The 21,045-nt window shown below is 33.7% G+C and overlaps 5 protein-coding genes and 1 long non-coding RNA gene across 6 annotated transcripts in view; 5 read left to right on the plus strand and 1 right to left on the minus strand.

The window, feature by feature from the left end:
• Window positions 5,516–6,486, plus strand: LOC104733387. Its single transcript, XR_759040.1, has 2 exons — window positions 5,516–5,805; window positions 5,872–6,486. It is a non-coding gene; the product is annotated as an uncharacterized LOC104733387 (long non-coding RNA).
• LOC104733379 lies at window positions 6,392–7,443 on the minus strand. Its single transcript, XM_010452961.2, has 2 exons — window positions 7,041–7,443; window positions 6,392–6,901 (listed from the first exon to the last, which is right to left on the minus strand). The coding sequence occupies exons 1-2, from the start codon at window positions 7,307–7,309 to the stop codon at window positions 6,643–6,645; spliced, it is 528 nt and encodes a 175-aa protein (XP_010451263.1). The 5' UTR covers window positions 7,310–7,443; the 3' UTR covers window positions 6,392–6,642.
• On the plus strand, window positions 9,178–10,614 carry LOC104755978 (putative FBD-associated F-box protein At5g56560). Its single transcript, XM_010478473.1, has 3 exons — window positions 9,178–10,029; window positions 10,114–10,251; window positions 10,348–10,614. Exons 1-3 carry the CDS (start codon window positions 9,178–9,180, stop codon window positions 10,612–10,614), a joined length of 1,257 nt encoding a protein of 418 aa, XP_010476775.1.
• LOC104755988 (putative FBD-associated F-box protein At5g56560) lies at window positions 11,420–13,684 on the plus strand. Its single transcript, XM_010478484.1, has 4 exons — window positions 11,420–11,953; window positions 12,109–12,936; window positions 13,008–13,142; window positions 13,415–13,684. Exons 1-4 carry the CDS (start codon window positions 11,420–11,422, stop codon window positions 13,682–13,684), a joined length of 1,767 nt encoding a protein of 588 aa, XP_010476786.1.
• LOC104755997 (putative FBD-associated F-box protein At5g56560) lies at window positions 14,943–17,016 on the plus strand. Its single transcript, XM_019232763.1, has 4 exons — window positions 14,943–15,561; window positions 15,733–15,959; window positions 16,036–16,170; window positions 16,281–17,016. Exons 1-4 carry the CDS (start codon window positions 14,943–14,945, stop codon window positions 16,590–16,592), a joined length of 1,293 nt encoding a protein of 430 aa, XP_019088308.1. The 3' UTR covers window positions 16,593–17,016.
• Window positions 16,981–21,045, plus strand: part of LOC104756003 (putative FBD-associated F-box protein At5g56560) — a 6,210-nt gene continuing 2,145 nt past the window's right edge. Inside the window, exon 1 of the mRNA XM_019231253.1 lies at window positions 16,981–17,004. Within this exon, the coding sequence (XP_019086798.1) occupies window positions 16,981–17,004 (24 nt within the window). The remainder of the gene's footprint in view (window positions 17,005–21,045) is intronic.

The raw sequence follows: 21,045 nt of genomic DNA on the forward strand, positions 1-21,045 counted from the left end.
TTTGCATTGATTACCGGGGATTGAATAAGGTTACCATCAAAAATAAGTACCCGTTGCCTCGAATTGATGAGTTGTTGGATCAGCTACAGGGAGCTTCATGGTTCTCAAAGATTGATTTGGCATCCGGGTACCATCAGATTTCAATAGCAGAGGAAGACATAAGGAAAACGGCCTTTCGGACGAGATATGGACACTACGAATTTGTAGTAATGCCGTTTGGGTTGACTAATGCACCAGCCGCGTTCATGAAGATGATGAATAATGTTTTTCGGGAGTACTTGGATAAGTGTGTGATAGTATTCATCGATGACATTTTAATCTATTCTAAAAGCCGTGAGGAACACGAGAAACACCTACGGATAGTGTTGGACAAACTGCGGGAACAACAGCTATATGGGAAGTTGAGTAAGTGCAGCTTTTGGCAAAGGAAGATTGGGTTTTTGGGGCATGTTGTTTCAGAAGCTGGAGTGTCTGTGGATCCAGAAAAGATAGCCTCGATAAGTGGTTGGCCAACGCCTAAGAGCGCTACTGAGGTCCGTAGTTTCCTGGGCTTGGCAGGGTACTACCGAAAATTCGTGGAAGGATTTGCTAGCATAGCTAAGCCTATGACTCGACTCACAGGAAAGGATGTGAAATTTGAGTGGACCGAGGAGTGTGAAAGCAGCTTTCAGAAATTGAAGAGGCATTTGACGGAAACACCTATACTAGTACTACCAAAACCAGGGGTACCATATGTGGTGTATACAGACGCGTCAGGAACAGGATTGGGCTGCGTGTTGATGCAAGACGAAAAGGTCATCGCTTATGCATCTAGACAGCTTAGACCACATGAGATTAATTACCCTACCCATGATTTGGAGTTGGCAGGAGTTGTATTCGCTCTAAAGATCTGGCGATCATACTTGTATGGGGAAAAAGTTCAAGTGTTTACAGACCACAAAAGTTTGAAACATATATTCACTCAATCAGACCTCAACCTTAGGCAAAGGAGATGGGTAGAGTTGTTAGCAGATTACGACTTGGACATTGCCTATCATCCGGGAAAGGCCAATTTGGTAGCTGACGCATTGAGCAGGCGGAGAACTGATGTCTCAAGAGAAAAAGAGATAAAGGAGCTGGAAGACACTTTGTGTGCACTGAGTATTTGTGCAACATCGGTTGGGGAAGACGTTGTTGGTTTAGAAGTGGTGAATCAAGCTGACCTACTGTGGAGAATCCGGGAAGCACAAAAACTTGACGCGGATTTGAAAAAGGCAGTGGAAAACAATGTGGAGGGGTTCCACACGGCAGAGAATGGTATGTGTATGTATAAGAACCGAGTTAGGGTGCCTAATGATAAGGGTTTAAAGGATGAGATTTTGGCACAGGCGCATAGTTCGCGATTCTCAGTTCACCCAGGGTCAACTAAGATGTACCACGACCTGAAGCGGTATTACAATTGGGGCAATTTGAAGCGTGATGTCGCTGCATGGGTATCTAAGTGTCAGACATGTCAGCAAGTAAAAGTGGAGCACCGAGTCCCGAGTGGGTTACTTCAGAATTTGCCTTTACCTGAGTGGAAATGGGATATGATAACTATGGATTTTGTCACCGGGCTACCAATGAGCACAGGTGGTAAGAACGCCATTTGGGTGATCGTGGACCGACTCACCAAGACTGCTCATTTCTTGCCCATCAAGAAAACCGATAGTGCGGATGTTCTAGCGCAGTTGTACCTGGATGAGATTGTTAAAAAGCACGGGGTGCCGGATAGCATCGTGTCAGATCGGGATCCAAAGTTTACTTCTATTTTCTGGCAGGCTTTTCAGAAGGCTTTGGGAACAAAGGTACGTCTCAGTACAGCGTATCACCCCCAGACGGACGGACAGTCTGAGAGGACAATTCAGACACTTGAGGATATGTTGAGGGCGTGCGTACTTGACTGGGAGGGAAACTGGCTTAAGTATATACCGTTGATGGAATTTGCATATAACAATAGTTATCACTCCAGCATAGGGATGCCACCGTACGAGGCTTTATACGGTCGACCATGCCGCACACCACTTTGTTGGACAGAAGTCGGGGAACGTAAGGACCTAGAGCCCGAGATGGTCACAGAGACTATAGAGCAAGTGGAACTGCTCCGGGACAGGCTTAAAGAAGCCCATGACAGGCAAAAAAGTTATGCAGACAAACGTCGGAAGGATTTAGAATTTTCGGTTGGTGATGCAGTGCATTTAAAAATGAGAATATTCAGAGGAGCGCATAAAAACCGGAAGTTAAAGAAGCTTAAGCCAAGATATATGGGACCATATGTGATTACAGAAAAGATTGGGGCTGTAGCTTACCGTTTAGCACTACCTCAGGAGTTATCTAATTTCCATGATGTTTTCCACGTGTCAGTTTTGCGGAAAGTTGTTAGAGAACCAGAATTAGTATTACCGAATCCGCCGGCAGATTTAAACCGGAATTTAACTGCATTGAGTAAACCTGTGGAAATTTTGGACCGTCAGGAAACGGAAAGTCAAGGGAAAGTAATCAAGTCTGTCAAGGTATGTTGGGAAAGAGACGGGATCCGAGAGGATACTTGGGAATCAGAAATGCAAATGCGGTTGGATTATCCAGAACTTTTTATGGACAAAAGTGATGACGGGTCGAATTCGGGGACGAATTCCTTTGTAGTAGGGGAGAATTGTAACGACCCGGTTCCAGAATTAAACCGTGAGGCCCAAACCGAGCCCATTAGTGAGCCAAGCCCAAACCAAACCCTAATCTCCCCGCGTGTGTATATAAAAAAGGGACAAACTTCGAGACAAGCCTCACAAACCCTTGGCCGTCACGTTCCACGGTAAGCCTCCGTATAACTCGAGTCTTTAGTTTTGTATAGTTTTGGGAACAGCCCTAACTCGAACCTTGTTGCGAACCCTTGTAGCACCACTAGAGACACCGGAGATTGTCACCGCGCTCAGCCTGTGCCGCCGTGTGAAACGTCTTCACCGGAGAGGTAAGATCCGTGAACCAAACCGAGAACTATGTTGTGTTTTCATAGATTGTTGGAACCAATCTAATCACCAAGCCTGAACCACCGCAGATCTGTGTTGCCGAGTCTTCCACTTCGCCGTTCAGTTCGTTAAGCCGTCGCGGAAAGTTGCAGAACGAGGTAACGACCAAGCTCTATGTCTCGTGTTGTTGTTGTTGCGATGTGTTGCTCGTTCATAGCTAAACTATTACGTAACCAACTAAACCAGGAAGTTATGGAACGTACGTGCATGAGTTGTTGTGGTGTCATGCATGGTTATTTACGTATGTTGTCAATGACGTTCGTTAAATTAATATTGTTGAACCGTGTGTTGTGGCTGGTTTAGGAAGTGGTATTAAACGGGGAGCATGTGGTCGTACGTGAATTAAATTGTGGGATATAAATTATTAGATCGTTAGTTTGATTTAATTATTAAACTACATCTAACTAATTTATTTGTGAAGTACCAGCACAATTAAGTCAGTTTCGGTTATTAGATTAAATCAGTGATTAATATTGGAATATAATCATTGATCGGGTAATCTGATAATATTGCAGATTGAGATCATTGTCGTTGTTGGATTGGATTTCTGTTGTTGCTGGTCTTTACTCGAGAACCAACCCAATTTGCTAAGGTGAGGACTAGTTAGTGTCTTTTTCATATACCGATATGTTTAGATAGTTACTTAGTTTAAAGTTAAGCCAAGTATACCTATGGATTATATTATATATAATCTTAGTTGATTGTTGAGTGTATAATAATAATATATATATTATATATCTACTAAATAAAAGATAAGGAAAAAGAACTAGTAATAGGATTTGAAAATTAAAAGAACTAGATATTTAAAACGGATTGCGTGGTGTGTGATATGCATGTTAGTATGATAAAGTAAATTGTTTGAGTGTGGGGAGAAAATGTGCCAAGAGGCACGAAGAAGCGGGTGGGCCGCAGAGAGTCCTACAAGGAATTTTCCTTGTAGTTGTGTGGTGGTCTACGGGCGCGGAATGCGGGTAGATCAGGATTGGCTGACGAGCCAACGTGTTGTGCGTGGAAGAAGTGCGAGAAGCATGAGGAATCCGGATACGCAAGTGAAAAAGTGCAGGAAGAAGTGCGAAAGCATGAGGAATCCCGTAATGCACGGTAATGAAAATGTGCAGGAAGAAGTGCGAAAGCATGAGGAATCCCGTAATGCACGGCGACGGAAATGTGCAGGAAGAAGTGCGAAAGCATGAGGAATCCCGTAATGCACATCGTTGTTTATGGGACGTAGTCTCATATGTTTGATGTTTGTGTGTCGTTGACACGTGATTGATTGCTTGTCTTAGGTTTAGACTTTGTGATGGTCTGAGCATGTTTGTGTATGAAGACTTCGTGAGCCCTAAGGCTTGCCCTCGCTGAGTAATCTTAGATTGCTCATCCCTCTCTTTCTCTTGCAGGTAACATTGAGGAGTAGATGATAGAGTTGGTGTTGGTGTTAGGAGCTGGAGATTATTCTTTTATTTTTCCGTTGTTGGATTTATCGAACTGGTTGTTAGTTTCGGTTTAACGTTTAAATGGTGGTTTGAAAGACGTTTAAATTGAATTAATGGATTTTTCTTGGTTATTTTCGGTTAAGTATGGTTTACTTGTGATATAAGTTAACCTGTGACATGCCATAGAAATTGGGTGTTACATATTTGTTGAAGCAAAGTGCAACTCTTTTAACTAATTTTATCCCGAAATGAAGTGTTTCTAATTTGTTTGGTATATTGACGCATGTTTAACCTTCTACCAACATAGTCGTTTTCCTTTGATTCGATACACAATATGTACGAAACAATTCTTTTGATGATTTTTTTTTTTTTCGTATTGGTTCGGTGAAAATATCAAGAGAAATTAAGTGGCTTTTGATAAATAAGTTAATTCTGGCCCTGGCCCCTACAAGTATAAACTAATTGCATTGGTTTTTATTTCCGAAAAAAAAATCAAATAAAACCTGTGGCCAGTTTGTTTGGAAAATTGAATAAGGATATGTATGAGTGAAATAACCCGGGGTTGCAACTTGCAATCAGACAAGAGATGGGTTGCAACTTGCAAGACATGAGAGATCACATTGCTAATGGTGTAGTATGATCTCCCTCTGCATGCTTTACCTGCAGGGACTAGTATATTAATCCATTGGGCACACAACTCCTAAAAAAATTCAATCTAAGTTCACTTGCTCGATCTACCGGAGAGAGTTAGCAATATGAGAGTTACTAAAACACATATTCAAACAAAAAATTCCTCAAACTCTCATAAGATGAAAGTTTAAGTCAGAAAACATTACAAGTTTGAAGTTACAAGTTGGAAAACATGGGTAACAAAAGAGAAAGAGAAAGCGAAAAATAGGGATATGGGCAACACAAAAACTCAATCTTTTCAATGGTACACAAAAACTCAATCTTCTCAAATAGACCAGAAACAAAGCAAGTACATTAATTAAATTCATTAATGGGCCTCCCAAAAATTTTGGGTAAGGCCTTAAGCAATACAAAGGTCCAACAGATACAAAGGACAACATAGAAGAAATGGGAAATTGGACTAAAAGGACTTATTCTCCTTTATTTGCGTAATTAAAGAATAATTAAACATTTGGTGCTGTGAAGTAAGTGCTTATTCTATGCAAATGCATCCTTTGATGAAAGTACTATTTTTTTTTCTGAAAAATGTTTGTAATGATAATGAAGGCAGCACCAGTGGGTTGGATGTTCTTTAAGATGGTTCAGATAGTTAGATTTTTTATATTCTTATGATTGTTCATATGCTCTAAGTCAATGCCAAGGTAACTGAAACCATCTAGATCTTTACATATAAAGAAATGCGCTTACTGATAAGATGTCATGAGCAGGGAAACACAGCTGTTTACCTTCTCTACACCCATGCTCGGATCTGTTCAATCATAACAAAGTCTGGCAAAGACAATGATGAGCTTAAGAAAGTGTATTTTCTTTGCTGCATAATCTCAGATTTACTTGGCGTATATAGATTCTTTGTCTTCCTTGAATTCACTTTTTCAACATCTTGTTTTCATTGTTGCAGACAGGAAATCTAGTACTGGATCATGCAGATGAAAGAGCACTAGGACTTTACTTGCTACAATTTGCTGAGGTAGGTTAGGCATTAATATTGATTCAGTCAATAGCCCTGTTTTGGTTTTTCTAATGAAAAAGATCATATACAATTTACTATTAGATCAATGATGTGAATGATTTTGCAGGTATATTTTCAAACATTCTATTACTAAGGATATTGATTCTTTATGCACAATCAAGCTATGATGGTCTGATTCTTAACTTAAAACAAATGGTCCATTATAAAAATTTGTCAGGTTACTGGATCGGAACAAGAGACAAGCCGTCTCTTCTTACTATGTGAAGCAACATCATAGTTATGTGGAACTGCTTCCACCTTCTCGGAATCACTCCTGTTTACAAGCTTTTGATACATACAACCAAACGACCCCAAAGGCCCCCAAAAAAAAAAAAACAAAAAAAAGGTATAAACAAGTCTAGTCTACACAATTAAGACAACGCTGGAATCTTGTTAAGTTACTGAAACCGATTTTGGTGAAACCGTAAAAAAGGGTTAAAAACTTGGCTAATGTTTCTCTCTGAGATTTCTAATGTTTTCTTCTGGAAAGACAAGAGAGAACAGAGGAAGGTGTTTTGTTGTTGTGTTTCTTGGAGATGGTAGCTTTAGGACTATAAACCCTTTTGTAGCTTTGATCTATAATCCCACCAGTACTCCTACATGTCTTTCTCCTTGCTCCATAGTTTCTATTTTTTAACCCTCTCTTCATAAGATCTTCAAGGCTTTTAACATTTGCTAGTGATGTAAATGATTGTGACCTTCCTTCATAGAACTTTGATAATCCCCTCCTGAGATAGATAATAAACAAAACTTTTGTTATTACAAGTAAACAGAACAGAGATGAACCAAACAAATATGAAATGAGCAAAATCTTTTAGATCCATTAGGTATTTAAAGTTTTTTTTAAGAAAAAGATTGTATTCTTACTTGATAGGGAGATGTAACATGAGGTCGGAGAGATCTTCAAGAGGTCCATTAGAAGAAGATGAAGAAACATCATCATCATCATCATCCTCGTCTGTTAAATCAGATGAAGAACACATGGAAGATAATGAACAAGAAGATGAATCTTCTTCTTCTGAGAATGTTCTTGAAACTCCTTGAACAATGTCTTCGTCTTCTTGGATCTTTCTTGGATCTTGATAGATCATGTTACCCGCCATTTGCTTCAGATTCAGATTCATATGAATATTCATCTTTTTAGTTTTTTTTTTAACACAAACAAGAAAGAAGAGTTTGTTTTTGTCAAAAAAGGGATGGGAGAGTTGTGTGTTGTTGTTCTAGAAATGGAAACACAGAAACATGAGTTCTGTTTTGAAGATAGACATCATCTACAAATATATATATATGGATATATGTGAAGAGGTTTTTTATTTATTTCTTTATTTCAAATTTTTAATTAGAGAAAAAAAGAGGATAAAATATATGTGTGGGTATTACTTACGTGCAAGCCGTGGATAACGTTGACCCTTTTAAAATAATAAAATTTTCACTTTTCAAGTTTTATCTCCAAATTTTGTTTGTTATTCGCATCGCATATGTTAATTGCTATTATTGTGTTNTTTTTTTTTTTTTTTTTTTTTTGTGGTATGCGGTTCTCATTCTATGGGCAGTCACCGTCATATCACAGCTTTTTGCTTTATGTTTTTTGTTTTTCTGAACACACTTTTGACCTTTAATTTTGTTATTTTATTAGATATTATTATACCTTTTTTAGATATACACACCATAAACTTCTAAACGACTATGGTTTAGTAGTTTTTTGTAGTTTGATAAGATTAAAACATACGTATTTCTTCACATATACAGATGTTCCAGTGAGAAAATATAGGGATTTTTTACCAACAGAAAGAAAAAGATAAACAAAGTGATTAGGTGTAAAGATTTGCACACAGAGGATTCCTTAAAAAAAATTGAGTAAAGGTCGGTTTGTTCTAATTAAAAAAAATAATAGGTACTCGAGTAGTATTATATTATATGGATTAGATTTGCTTAGGAGAGGTTTTCAATTCCCTATAAGAGTGACTAGTAGGCAAAAGAGGATAAGACTCATTCTTTTAAAACATATCCGTATCATGTCCTCGTCACACCTCTCTATCCTTTTACTTACCCTTTTTTATTTAATTCCTGATTTTGTTAATTGGACCGAACTTTTTTTAGTTCCCATCACTAATAATAACGACTTTTCACATTTTTATGCATAATTAATAAAATAATTACTCTATAATCCTTAAAAACAAGAATCTTGTCCGTCTTTGAAACAACTTTTTCCCGACACTTTTAAAAAAACGGCTTTTATTTTTCTTATTCAAATATAGAGGATAATATCGAATTATCAGTTATCAACTTTCAAAACAATTCAACTTCAAAATTGATGAAACATTAGTTCAATATACAGTTAGGGTATATTTATTTCTCCTATTCACACATATTTTCTTCACAATTTCTTTTTTTTAAAAATGAATATAAACATTGCTACAAATTATAAATGAATATAAACACTGCTACAAATTATAAGTCTCCTTTGATTTTTTTTCTATGAATAAAAAAACACTCACTTTTTATTTTAAAAATAATTTTCTTTCGAAGTTCCAATATTGCATGAAATTACAAAAGAAAAGTGCAAAAAAGAAATAAAGCGTTATAGTGCGATCCAAGATAGTAGACAAAATATCCCACGCGCAGATCTCTTATATAATAAAGCGCGTGTTAATTGAATCTGTGGGCTTTATTAGCCCATCTAAAATGGCCCAATCTAGCAAGAGTAGAATTTGCATGACATAAAACGACACCGCATTGGCAGTTAGAAGTTTCTGCTAACACTTTTTTTTTACTATTATTATTAGCAAAATTCAATATATTAACTTATATAAAAATAGAAAATAAAATCATTAAATACTTTACATAATTTCACATAAAGAATATTGGAATTAATAAGTTAAATTAGGAGTAGGATTAGGAAATTATTTTCTCTTGGTATAGATAAACTGATGAATTTTTTATCACGGAACTTGATTAATTTGATTAGGGTTCTTAGTTTTTTTCTTCTTGTGCGTCTCAAAACATGGAGAGCATCAATGACTTGCCAGATGAGATGCTCGTGAAGATATTGTCATCGTTTCCTACGTTTAAAGAGACTATACGAACATCTCTCATATCAAAACGTTGGCAGGATCTTTGGAAACTGGTGCCGGTGTTCAATCTTAATGATAATTTGGTTGATGATTATGATGATGATGGTGAGAGTTTTAAGAGTTTTGTTTATAGATGTTTCTTGTTTAGCAAAGCTCAAGTTCTAGAGAGATTGTGTCTCAAGCTTCTACTACCCTATTATAAGTCTTCAATCATCAATGATTGGGTCAAAACCGGAGTTACTCGATCAGTTAAAGAGCTGCAACTCAACATGTGTGGCAACAACCTACAACTGCCGAGTTGCTTGGGCCGTTGTAGAACCTTAGAAACATTAAAACTCCAAGGCTTGAAACTCAAGGTTTTACCGCAGTTTTTTCGTTTGCCATCAGTCAAAACTCTTCACCTTCTATCAGTTAAATTCCCGAGTGATGAATCTGTTGAGAGCCTTCTAAGCAGCTGCCCTGTTCTTGAGAATTTGGTTGTAAACAAGAAAGAAGATGACAATGTGGTGATATTCAATATTAGTGTGCCTACTTTGAGGAGTTTAACGATCAATAATTCTGAAGGGGTACGCACCAACAATGCGGAGATTCACGGGTTTGTGATAAAAGCTCCTTCGTTGGTGTATTTGAACATTAAGGATACATTCAGTAACTTCATAATGTTTGAATATATGCCTGAGGTGATCAAGGCTAATATCGAGGTTGTTTGTGACCAATCTGAGAAGTTCATAGGATCTCTTACCTCAATACAACATCTTTCTCTCTGTTCTCGAACTTCAAAGGTAAAAAACATTTTTACTCGAATAGTTTCAGTGTTTTGTTTTTCTTATGACAGTAAATAAATAAATATATACTTCAATTTGCAGATTCCATATCATAGAGGCAGTTTCTTCTTCTATCTTGAACATCTAGAGCTACGTACAAGTTATGCGGGATGGTGGAACCTACTTTACCATATACTTGAAGACGCTCCAAGACTTAAATCTCTCAAGCTAGATAAGTCGGTAAGTTGTACGTAGATGAACCATATATATAATAACGCTCTCACGTTTGAACGATCTGTAATAATACTAACACACGTCTTTTTCTTTTTATCTCAGAAACATACAAGTAGTTGTGACATTGGTAAAATAACTCTCTCTAAAGTTGTTCCCAAATGCTCACTGACGCATCTCGAGATCTTGGAATGGAGAAGCTATAAAGGCACAAATCAAGAAATGAATGTGGCCAAGTACATACTAAAAAACGCTACTTGTCTAAAGAAGGCGACATTCTCAACAAGATATAAAAACAAAAACGGCGGCATTTTATTGAAGTTAAAGTCTACGTACAGAGTTTCAAAGAGATGTCAGCTTGTGATTGACTAAACTCTTATGTGATGGTTTTGGTCTTTAGAAAACACAGAGCTTCTTAGCTTTTTCTTTTCCTTGGATTTTAATTTTGTTTAACGTGGGTTTTGTTTCTGATTTCCGGATCTTTATTGATTTGTGTAAACAGAGCCGTTTTGTTTTCGTTCAATTAATTTAATTACTATGCAAGACTTGTTACTATGATAGTATGATCTAATAATTCTATTGGTAATTAACTTAATCATTTGACTTTTATTCTAATAAATAATTAATACATGAATCTATGGAGTATGAAACCAAGATTGTCCAACTGTCCATGACTCATCTCCACCACATGTTATTCTCCTTAGATTGGGTCTCGCTCGAGTCAATAATACTATATTTAGTATATTCTTATCCTTTGATTTGGCCTTTTGGCAATATTCAAGTTTTCATGATTTTGGGAAATATTCAAGTTTTCACATGTAGATAGCCTCTCGAAAAAATATACTACTAACCAACGATGAGGAACTTTTAGGATTCGTAAATATCGGTAATGGTTTCATCGATAAGAAACTACAAAAGTTTAATTGAACAAAAAAATATATGAATAAAATTGCTGACATCCTATATAATGGACTGAGGATCCCTAACTAAATTATTTGATAGCTAAAATGGACTTTCATATTATTCGCTGCCTCGCTGGGGATATTTAATTCATTTTTACTAATAAATTACTAATAATAAATTATAAAAAAGGTATTTAATAAATTGGTTAATTAGGATAATTAGCCTTTTTTGGCTAGGCTAGGGTTCTTAGTTTTCTCATTGTGCGTCTCAAAATATGGAGAGCATCGATGAGTTGCCAGATGAACTGCTCGTGAAGATATTGGCATCGCTTCCTATGTTTAAAGAGACTGTAGCAACAACTCTCATATCAAAACGTTGGCGGGATCTTTGGAAACTGGTGCCGGATCTCAAGTTTGATGATACATCGTTTGAGAGTACTGGTGAGACTTTTATCAGTTTTGTTCATACATCTTTGGTGTTAAAGAATCAAACTATAGAGAGACTGCATCTCAAGCTTAGCCGAAACTATTTGGCTTCAATCATCAATCATTTGGTTCAAGCCGTCGTTGATCGATCTGTGAGAGTGGTGAGACTCGACCTGTCTGGCAAAACCCTAAAATTACCAAGTTGCTTGAGTACTTGCAGAACCCTAGAAACACTGATACTTTGTGAAACAAGTATCGAGGGTGTCCAACAATCGTTTTGTTTGCCATCACTCAAAACTCTACACCTTTCATCGGTTAAGTTCTCGGGGTACCAATCTGTTGCAAGTCTTCTACAAATCTGTCCGGTTCTTGAAGATTTGGTTGTACACCAAACCAAAGTCTTCAATAAAAATGTGCTTACTTTGAGTGTTTGGGGAACCCTAAAAACATTGATACTTAGTGAATTATATGTATCGATGTTGTTCCCCGTCGGTTTTGTTTTCCATCACTCAAAACTCTACACCTTTTATCGGTTAAGTTCTCTGCCGACATAAATGTTGCAAGTCTCTTAGAGATTTGTCCAGTTCTCAAAGATTTGGTTGTACACCGAACCAAAGTCTTCAACGTTGAAGTGTTTAAGTTGAGTACTTGGGTGACCCTAAAATCACTGAAACTCCGTGACCTATGTATGGAGATATTTCCGTATCGGTTATACTTGGCATCACTCAAAACTCTGCACCTTATATCAGTTCAGTTCACGGTCGACAAATATGTTGTAAGTCTCTTACAAATTTGCCCTGTTCTTGAACATTTGGTTGTAGACCAAACCAGCACAGCAGTCTTCAATATGAATGTGCCTAGTTTGATTGCTTACGGAACCCTAAAAACATTGATACTCCGTGGACTAGGTATCCAGGTTGTTCCACAAAGGTTCCATTTGCCATCACTCAATACTCTGCACCTTATCTCGGTTAGGCTCTTGGGCGGCGTAACTGTTGCAAGTCTTTTAACAAGGTGTCCTGTTCTTGAATGTTTGATTGTAAGCGAAACCAATGAGAATGTGATGATATCCAATATCGATGTGCCTACTTTGAGGAACTTATATATCAAGACCTTGACTATGGATGACTGGAAAGAGACACATGAGAAACGCACCTACTATGTTGCGGGGAGTCATGGCTTTGTGATAAAAGCTCCTTTATTGACAGAACTGAACTTTGAGGATACAATAAGTAATTTTCTAGTGTTTGAATCTATGCCTCAGGTGATCAAAGCGAACATCGAGGTTATTTATCACCAATCTGAGAACTTCATAGGATCTCTTACCTCAGTCCGACATCTTTCTCTTTGTACTCTAGCTTCAATGGTAAGTATATACTTTCTCACTACAATATTTCTCCTTTTAATGTCAGAAACTAATATGTACTTTAAATGCAGACTCCATATCCTAAAGGCACTTCCTTATCCTCTCTTAAACACCCAGAGCTATGTACATGTTCTGAGGGATGGCCAAATCAACTTGTGTGTATGCTCAATGACGCTCCCAAAGTTCGATATCTTAAGCTTAAGTCGGTATGTAGAATGCAACTTTTTCTTTAAGGTTTTACTAGTACGTTAGATGAACAATATAATAACGGATATACACTAATTAATGATGTTTTTTTATTTGTTCCTAGTATTTTCTCACAAGGTCACGTAAAACTTTATCATGTTTTCTTAAAACATATAATGTGGTATATATATCATTCAAATAGTCTGTGTGTTTCCACTTATTTTTTTAAACAATCTATATATAGCACTAATTAACACACGTAATGTTTCTTTCTTTCTTTTTTTAGTCACAGAAACATAGTGCCAGTGACAGTGAACTGATGAACCTCTGGAAAAAAACAAAAGCTGTTCCCAAATGTTTATCGAAGCATCTAGACTTGGAATGGAAACAATATGAAGGCACAGAGCAACAGAGCAGTGTGGCTGAGTACATATTAGCAAACGCTAGTTGTCTAAAGACGGCGACATTCTCGTTAAGTTGTAGAAACAGAAAATATCGCAAAATAAAGAAGTTAAAGTCTATGGGCAGAGTTTCAAAGACATGTCAGCTTGTGTTTGACTAAACTCTCATTATGTGATGGTGTGTGTCTCTAGAAGACATATAGATTCTTAGTTTTCTTCTTCCTTTCCCTTGACTTTAGTTTCTTGGTGTTTGTGGATTATATTTTTTCTAATCTCCGGATCTTCTTAAACTTTTAAAAACAGAGCAGTTTTTTTTTTTTTTTTAGTAAAAAGGTACACTACATATATTGATATATATGATAAATAATACTTTTTATGCATTTCAAGAAGATAATCAGAACAAAGAAATTCGTAAAAACAATATAAATGGGACTTTTTTCAAAAACTAATAAAATGTTAAAGAATTTCTTTTTGTGCAAAGTAATGTGCAAGACTGTATAATATAACTATATAAGCATTGTCACTAGCTGTTAATCAATAATCATTTGACTTTTACTCTGATAAATAATAATTACATGAATGGATCTTTGGAGTTATATATATGGACCCATGAGTGTTCATGACTCATCTCCAACATATGTTAATCTCCTTAGATAGGATCTCTCATGTCAAGAGTCAAGACTATAGTATATTCTTATCCTTTGATTTGGTCTTTTTATGAATTGTCATCATTTGTGAGAAAATAAGTGGTCAAATTCTATTTGAACACATATTCAACCAAAACCTTGTTGATTACATATTAAAGGAAGAACACAACGATGAATATCATTCAACTAATATCGTCATAAAGAAAAAATCTTTAGAGACACATTTACACACCATGTATCTTACCATATCATTAGACAAAAAAAAGAGAACTTACTTATTCGAAATATAAACTTATAATTAAGTGGTTGTTCCAAAGTGCCCAACAAGTATCCCAAGATCAATATCCCTGTCCTCAAACTATTTTTAAAATCAGGAATATGTTAAAGCAGGACTAATTTTATTGATTTCTTTTTCCAATTATAATAGTTTATGGTAAAGACTATGAGGGACGCCTCTTGAGAGTGTACCATATAAAATGCTCTGCTTTTTGGCCTGAGAAGATATACGGTTTAGGTCTGAAACCTCTTAATAATTAAAAAAAAAAACTTTAATAATAATCCCATGATTTATTCTCATCGCCTCTAATTAACGAAGTTTAAGATACCGGTCGAATCACCAAAACCAAAAAAAAAATGTAAAACGAACTTTTATTGGTTGCTATTATTTTTTCATATGTATGTACATTTAAAGTAAATTTTTCCTTATTGCAAAACCTAATTGACTAGGGTTCTTTTCTTCTTTCTTTACACGTTTTCGAAAGAAACGGAAAATATGGAGAAAGAGAGGCTAAGTGAGTTGCCAGATGAATTGCTCTTGAAGATATTGTCATCGCTTCCGATGTTTGAAGATGCTTTAGCAACACGTCTCATATCAAAACGTTGGGAAGGTACTTGGAACCTGGTGCCGGATGTCAAATTTGATGATGATAGAAAATCTAAGAGCTTCGAGACTTTTATGAGTTTTGTATATGGATATTTGTTGGCTAACGATGCTCCAATTCTAGAGAGATTAACACTCAAGCTTAGCCAATACTATTCTGCTTCGGACCTCAATTTTTGGGTTCAAATTGCAGTTAACCGATCTGTGAGAAAGCTGAAATTCCACTTGTCTGGCAAAACCCTACAATTGCCATGTTGCTTGAGTACTTGCAAAACCCTAAAAAAATTGGTACTCCATGATTTAGGTATCAAGGTTCTCCCGCTTTGGGTATGTTTGCCATCACTCAAAACTCTGCACCTTTTCTCGGTTAAGTTCTCCAGCGACAAATCTGTAGCAAGTCTTTTTAGAATTTGCCCTGTTCTTGAATGTTTGGTCGTAGAGCAAACCAAAACTGACAATGTGATGATATCCAATATCGATGTGCCTACTTTGACGAGCTTAACTATCAAGAGCGTATCTAACAAGAGCTTATCTATCAAGAGCGTATCTAACAAGAGCTTATCTAACAAGAGCTTAGCATCTAACAAGAGCTTATCTAACAAGAGCTTAGCATCTAACAAGAGCTTATCTAACAAGAGCTTAGCATCTAACAAGAGCTTAGCATCTATGGATAACTCGAAAGGGAAACGTGGGAAACACACATATGTTGAGAAGAGTCATGGCTTTGTGATAAAAGCTCCTTTATTGACAGAACTTAACTTTGAGGATACAATAAGTAATTTTCTAGTGTTTGAATCTATGCCTCAGGTGATCAAAGCGAACATCGAGGTTATTTGTGACCAATCTGAGAACTTCATAGGATCTCTACCCTCAATCCAACATCTTACTCTTTGTTCTCTAACGTCAAAGGTAAAAAAAACTCTCTCCAATAATATCAATATTTCTCCTTTTATGTTTTGTTATTCTCATTATAGTTTAATTGCAGACTCCATATCCTAAAGACACTTCCTTCTCCTCTCTTAAACATCTAGAGCTATGTGCATGCTCTGCAGGATGGGCGGATCTGCTTGCTTGTATGCTCAATGACGCTCCAAATCTTCGGTCTCTCAAGCTTAAGTCGGTATGTTTAGATGAACAGTTTTATATAACTAGTGCCCGTTACAATGATCAGATGAACATATAGTCCCGTTTTAAACTAGTGTGCATGCCCGTTTCATCTTTTTGTCTCAGAAACATAATTTCAATTACAATGATCCAATGACCCTCTGGGAAGAACCAGCAGTTGTTCCTAAATGTTTTTCGGAGCATCTCGAGACCTTGGAATGGAGGCAATACGAAGGAACAGAGCAAGAGAGGAACGTGGCTGGATACATACTAGCACACGCTGCTTGTCTAAAGACGGCGACATTCTCAACAGGAAGTAAAAGCAAATATCAACGCATTCGCATGTTGGGGAAGTTAGAGTCTATGGACAGAGTTTCAAAGACATGTCAACTTACGTTTGACAGCCTAACATTGATACCAAAAACAACTTGTGTTTGAATAAACTCTTAATGTGATGCTGTATGTGTCTCTTAGAAGACACAAAATATTTTAGCTTTCTTTTTCCTTTTCTTTGACTTTATTTTTGGTGTGTATGGTTTTTTTCTTTCTAATCTCCGGATTCTTTTTTAATTCGTAAGTTTTTTTCTTTTTGAATAAATTACACTATATTTGGGATTCAATACACTTTTCATGGATTTTGAACAAGATAATCAGAACAAAGAGTTTCGTATAACTAAAACTAAAAAACATTGTGGATGGGGGACTTGTTCAAAAACTAAATGTACGAATTGTCACTGTTGTTGATCAATGAGACAGTGATCATTTTTCTATTGGTAAATAAATATTTATTTGACTTCTATTCGAATAAATATATTCGAATAAATACATGAATGGGTCTTTGGAGTATCAAGTATGGATCCATGAGTGTCCGTGACTCGTCTCCACCACATTTTATTCTCCTTAGGTATGAACTCTCATGTCAATACTATAGTTTATTCTTGTCCTTTGATTTGGCCTTCACGACATGTATAATATCGGAAAAAGAATAATCAGCAGTTTTGAAATTGACTGAATCTATTTAATCACATATATAACCAAAACCTCTTGTATATTACAAATTAAAAGAATAACGTAGGGTGGATAATACTAAAATCTCATTCATCTTTAGCGAGACACTTTTTTTTTTGGTATATGAAATTGAAAACATATTACACATCATGTATCTTAATTATCAAATCATAACAGATACGAAATGCAAATATAGAAGAAGATGACTTAGTATCTGAGGACAAAAAGGATATGATGATTTACAGTATGAGTATATTGTCTTCATAAAATTTTTAAGTAATTTAATTTTACTGTGAAAAAAGAAAAAATTTGAATACATACCTCAAACTTCATATGGAATTTGAAATCTATACTAAACTTTTTTACTCTTTGAAATGTACCTTATGTATTCAACTAAATGACTATATTATCCTCAATTACAAATTAAATTAAAATAAATACAATATAATTAAATTAATTCATTCGAAAAAATTATTTTTAAAAACATTGTGTAAACTAGATATTCAGAATTTTGCTAAAATTTTTTTAATTAGAATTATTTAAAATTTAAAAATACGGTATTATTTAGTAATTTAATTTTAAAATTTTAGTATATAAAAATTTATATAAAATTAATTAGAATTATTTATTTCTATTTATGTTTAGTAAATGTTTTATATAATATTAGTATTAAATAAATTTATAATTCACTAATAATTCTTCAGTTTTTTTTCATTTAATAAAAAAGTTTTGAAAAATAATTATATATTTTAATTTATTTCGAAAATTGTTAACTTTAATAAAATAATAAAAAAATTGTGAGATTTTAGAAAATAAATCAACAGTTCAAACAAATCGACTATGTAACAAATCAATTATTTTAAAAGAATATATTGACTTTTTAATATAAGTCAAAAAAGAAAAAACATAAATCAGCATGAATAAAATATAAGTCGACAGTTCAAAAAGTCAATCATATTAATAAGTCAAGTTAAAATGAAATAAGTCTACTAAGACCAAACAAATCGACGGAAAAAAAATATAAGTCAACAAACAAAACAAATAAGTCAACATCATCAAAAGTCGACTTTGTAAAAAAACAATCAAACAAAAAAACAAGTCGACAATTTTAAAATAAATCGACGGAAAATTAAATAAGTCGACAAAAATTAAATTTAAGTCAACCATTTAGAATATCGACCTTATTAATAAATCAATGTAGAATATAATAAGTCAACAATAAATAAACAAATCAACAGAAAACAAATATAAATCGATGATAAAAAAAAATAAGTCACTTGTTAAACAAATCGACTATGTTATAAGTCCACTAGCCATAACATAAGTCAACTGTTTTAATGTAAGTCGATGATGAAGATAATTAAGTCAACAGAAGTCAAAAACAAAACAATAGTTCAAAAAGTCGACATTATAAATAAATTAACAATGATAAAATAAGTCTAAAACATTGATATATATATATATATATATATATATATATTTTAAATTGTAATATGGAATTATTTATTTTTAAATAAATTTAAATCTAAATAATAAAAATATTTAAATTCTTTTATTTATTCAAAATTTTAAGATCAAAATTGATTGATGTAATCATTATTTAAAATACAATAAATACTTTTTGTTATAATTTTAAATTATTAAATAATTTATTCTGAATTTAACAATTTTAAAAAGTAATTTATTTTTAAAGTTGATTTATTTTTAAATATAAATTAAGTTTTTATTATTTTTTATTTAATTATTAAAATTGTTTAATAATAAGGGTATTTCTGTCTATTTTCATTTCAAAATGTGTAGTTTCCAAATCACTATAATATTAAGTGTAGTTTTCAAATTTCTTTTCAAATTTAGTATATTTTTCAAATTGTTCCGTGAAAAAATCATTTTAATTAGTATTGATTGTTTGACAAAAAAAAAATTAGTATGCATTCGGAATATTTCAGGTCGGGCTCTCTAGTCCGAGTAAAAATGGAAGTGTAACGGCGAATTAGGTCTCAGATATTCTCGAATCGTAAATTTTAACTTATTTCTATCTGAATCAAAAGTTCTCATATATTTCTCCATGTACTGGGGTTTAAACGATTTACGAACCAAATCTCATAGAAAAGTACATAAATCCGGTTTGAAACCAATTTTAAAACGGTTTACCATTCCAACTTCCCAAATTTGAAAATCGCTTCTCAATTACTCGATCAAGCAACTCTTGTTTCAGTACCAAAATCATCAACATTATTCAGAAGAGAAAACTCTAAATTTTGATCAGAAACATCAATCACCGACAAATCTTCCAAACTTATAATGCTACTAACTGTAGAATCACTTTTGGAACCTCCATCAGTGTCTCCATCCTCGATAAAATTAGCGAGATTTATATACTTCAATTCCATTTCATTGCATCTGATAGCTTCCATTGAAGAGCCTGCACGAATCAAAGACCCACACAATAGATTGGCAAAATTATATCGGAAACAAAAATCAAAGATCAAAGTTTTCGATATAAACATATAATTTGTTTTTTCTGTCAACATTTGGGGCACAACATGCCGGCTCATTAGCCAAATCCTTACATCCGTAGAGAGTGAGACTCGATCTCTGATGTGATGGTGCCATCTACAAATGGACTTACCAATGGTCATTGCACTAGGTCACTTCACAAACATATATTTTTATTTTCTTAAATAGGTGTCCTATTACGTTTCAAAAATAATAATTCTTTTAACATAACTTATGTTATTATTTTTAAATTTATTATTCACTATTTATTGATTAATAATAATATACATGCTTAATAAATTATTATTTTGTTTATATATGTCAAAATCTAATTAAGAAAAATGTATAATATGATTAGCATACAATGAAAAATAGATTAGTTTTGTTAATTTTCCTTTTTGATTTAGGAACTTTTTAAAGAACATAACTTATGTTATTCTTTTTAAATTTATTATGTACTATTTATTGATTAATAATAATATACATACTTAATAAATTATTATTTTGTTTATATATGTCAAAATCTAATTAAGAAAAACGTATAATATAATTAGCATACAATGAAAAATAGATTAGTTTTGTTAATTTTCTTTTTTGATTTAAGAATTTTTTAAAGATATAAACATATAAAATTTATGTAGATTTAATGTTACTTCTTAATTAGCTATTTCGAAAAATAATAATTGTTTGACACGTGTCAACATCTTATCAGTATACTTGACACATGTCATGATCATGTTAATGACTAACTTTGAAAATCTAATTTTATATAATAAGATTTTAGAATAAAATATAATTTATACGATTGTTTTTAAAAGTTTTATTAGATAAAATATTATACAATAAAATCATATACTAAATATGATGCTTGAAAAAAAAACACATATTTTGTAAGTTTTATATTATTAATTTTGTAATTTTATGTATGAGAAATGGTTATATTTGTTGTTTGTTTTTATTTTAATTTTTGAATATGTTTAGTGAAAGTGTTTTAATATGATCTGTACTTAGTTAAGATTTTATTTCCAACTGCATAATAAGATTTCGGAAATCACGATTAAGTGTAATAAATTGCTAAGATTTTATTCTTTTTTACACCTAACAGTATATTTTTATGTCTAACAATATATATTTTGTAACAATATTTGGAATACTAAAGATTTTGTTTTGGAAATTGTATAAATCATTGGAATATTCTCTTTAAGAGGATTCTTTGGAATATTTTTAAGTGTATTTATATAGCTCACGGATTGACCAATTAATTTATAACTTTTGTTTGTAACCAACCTATATTTAATGTATAACCTAATTTGTAACTAACTTATAAAAATTATATAGTCTACCAAAAATAGTTGTGTACTTCCATTTTATTATATAGGGGATTGTG

Source organism: Camelina sativa, chromosome 2 (assembly GCF_000633955.1).
Source record: "Camelina sativa cultivar DH55 chromosome 2, Cs, whole genome shotgun sequence".
Lineage (NCBI taxonomy): Eukaryota > Viridiplantae > Streptophyta > Magnoliopsida > Brassicales > Brassicaceae > Camelina > Camelina sativa.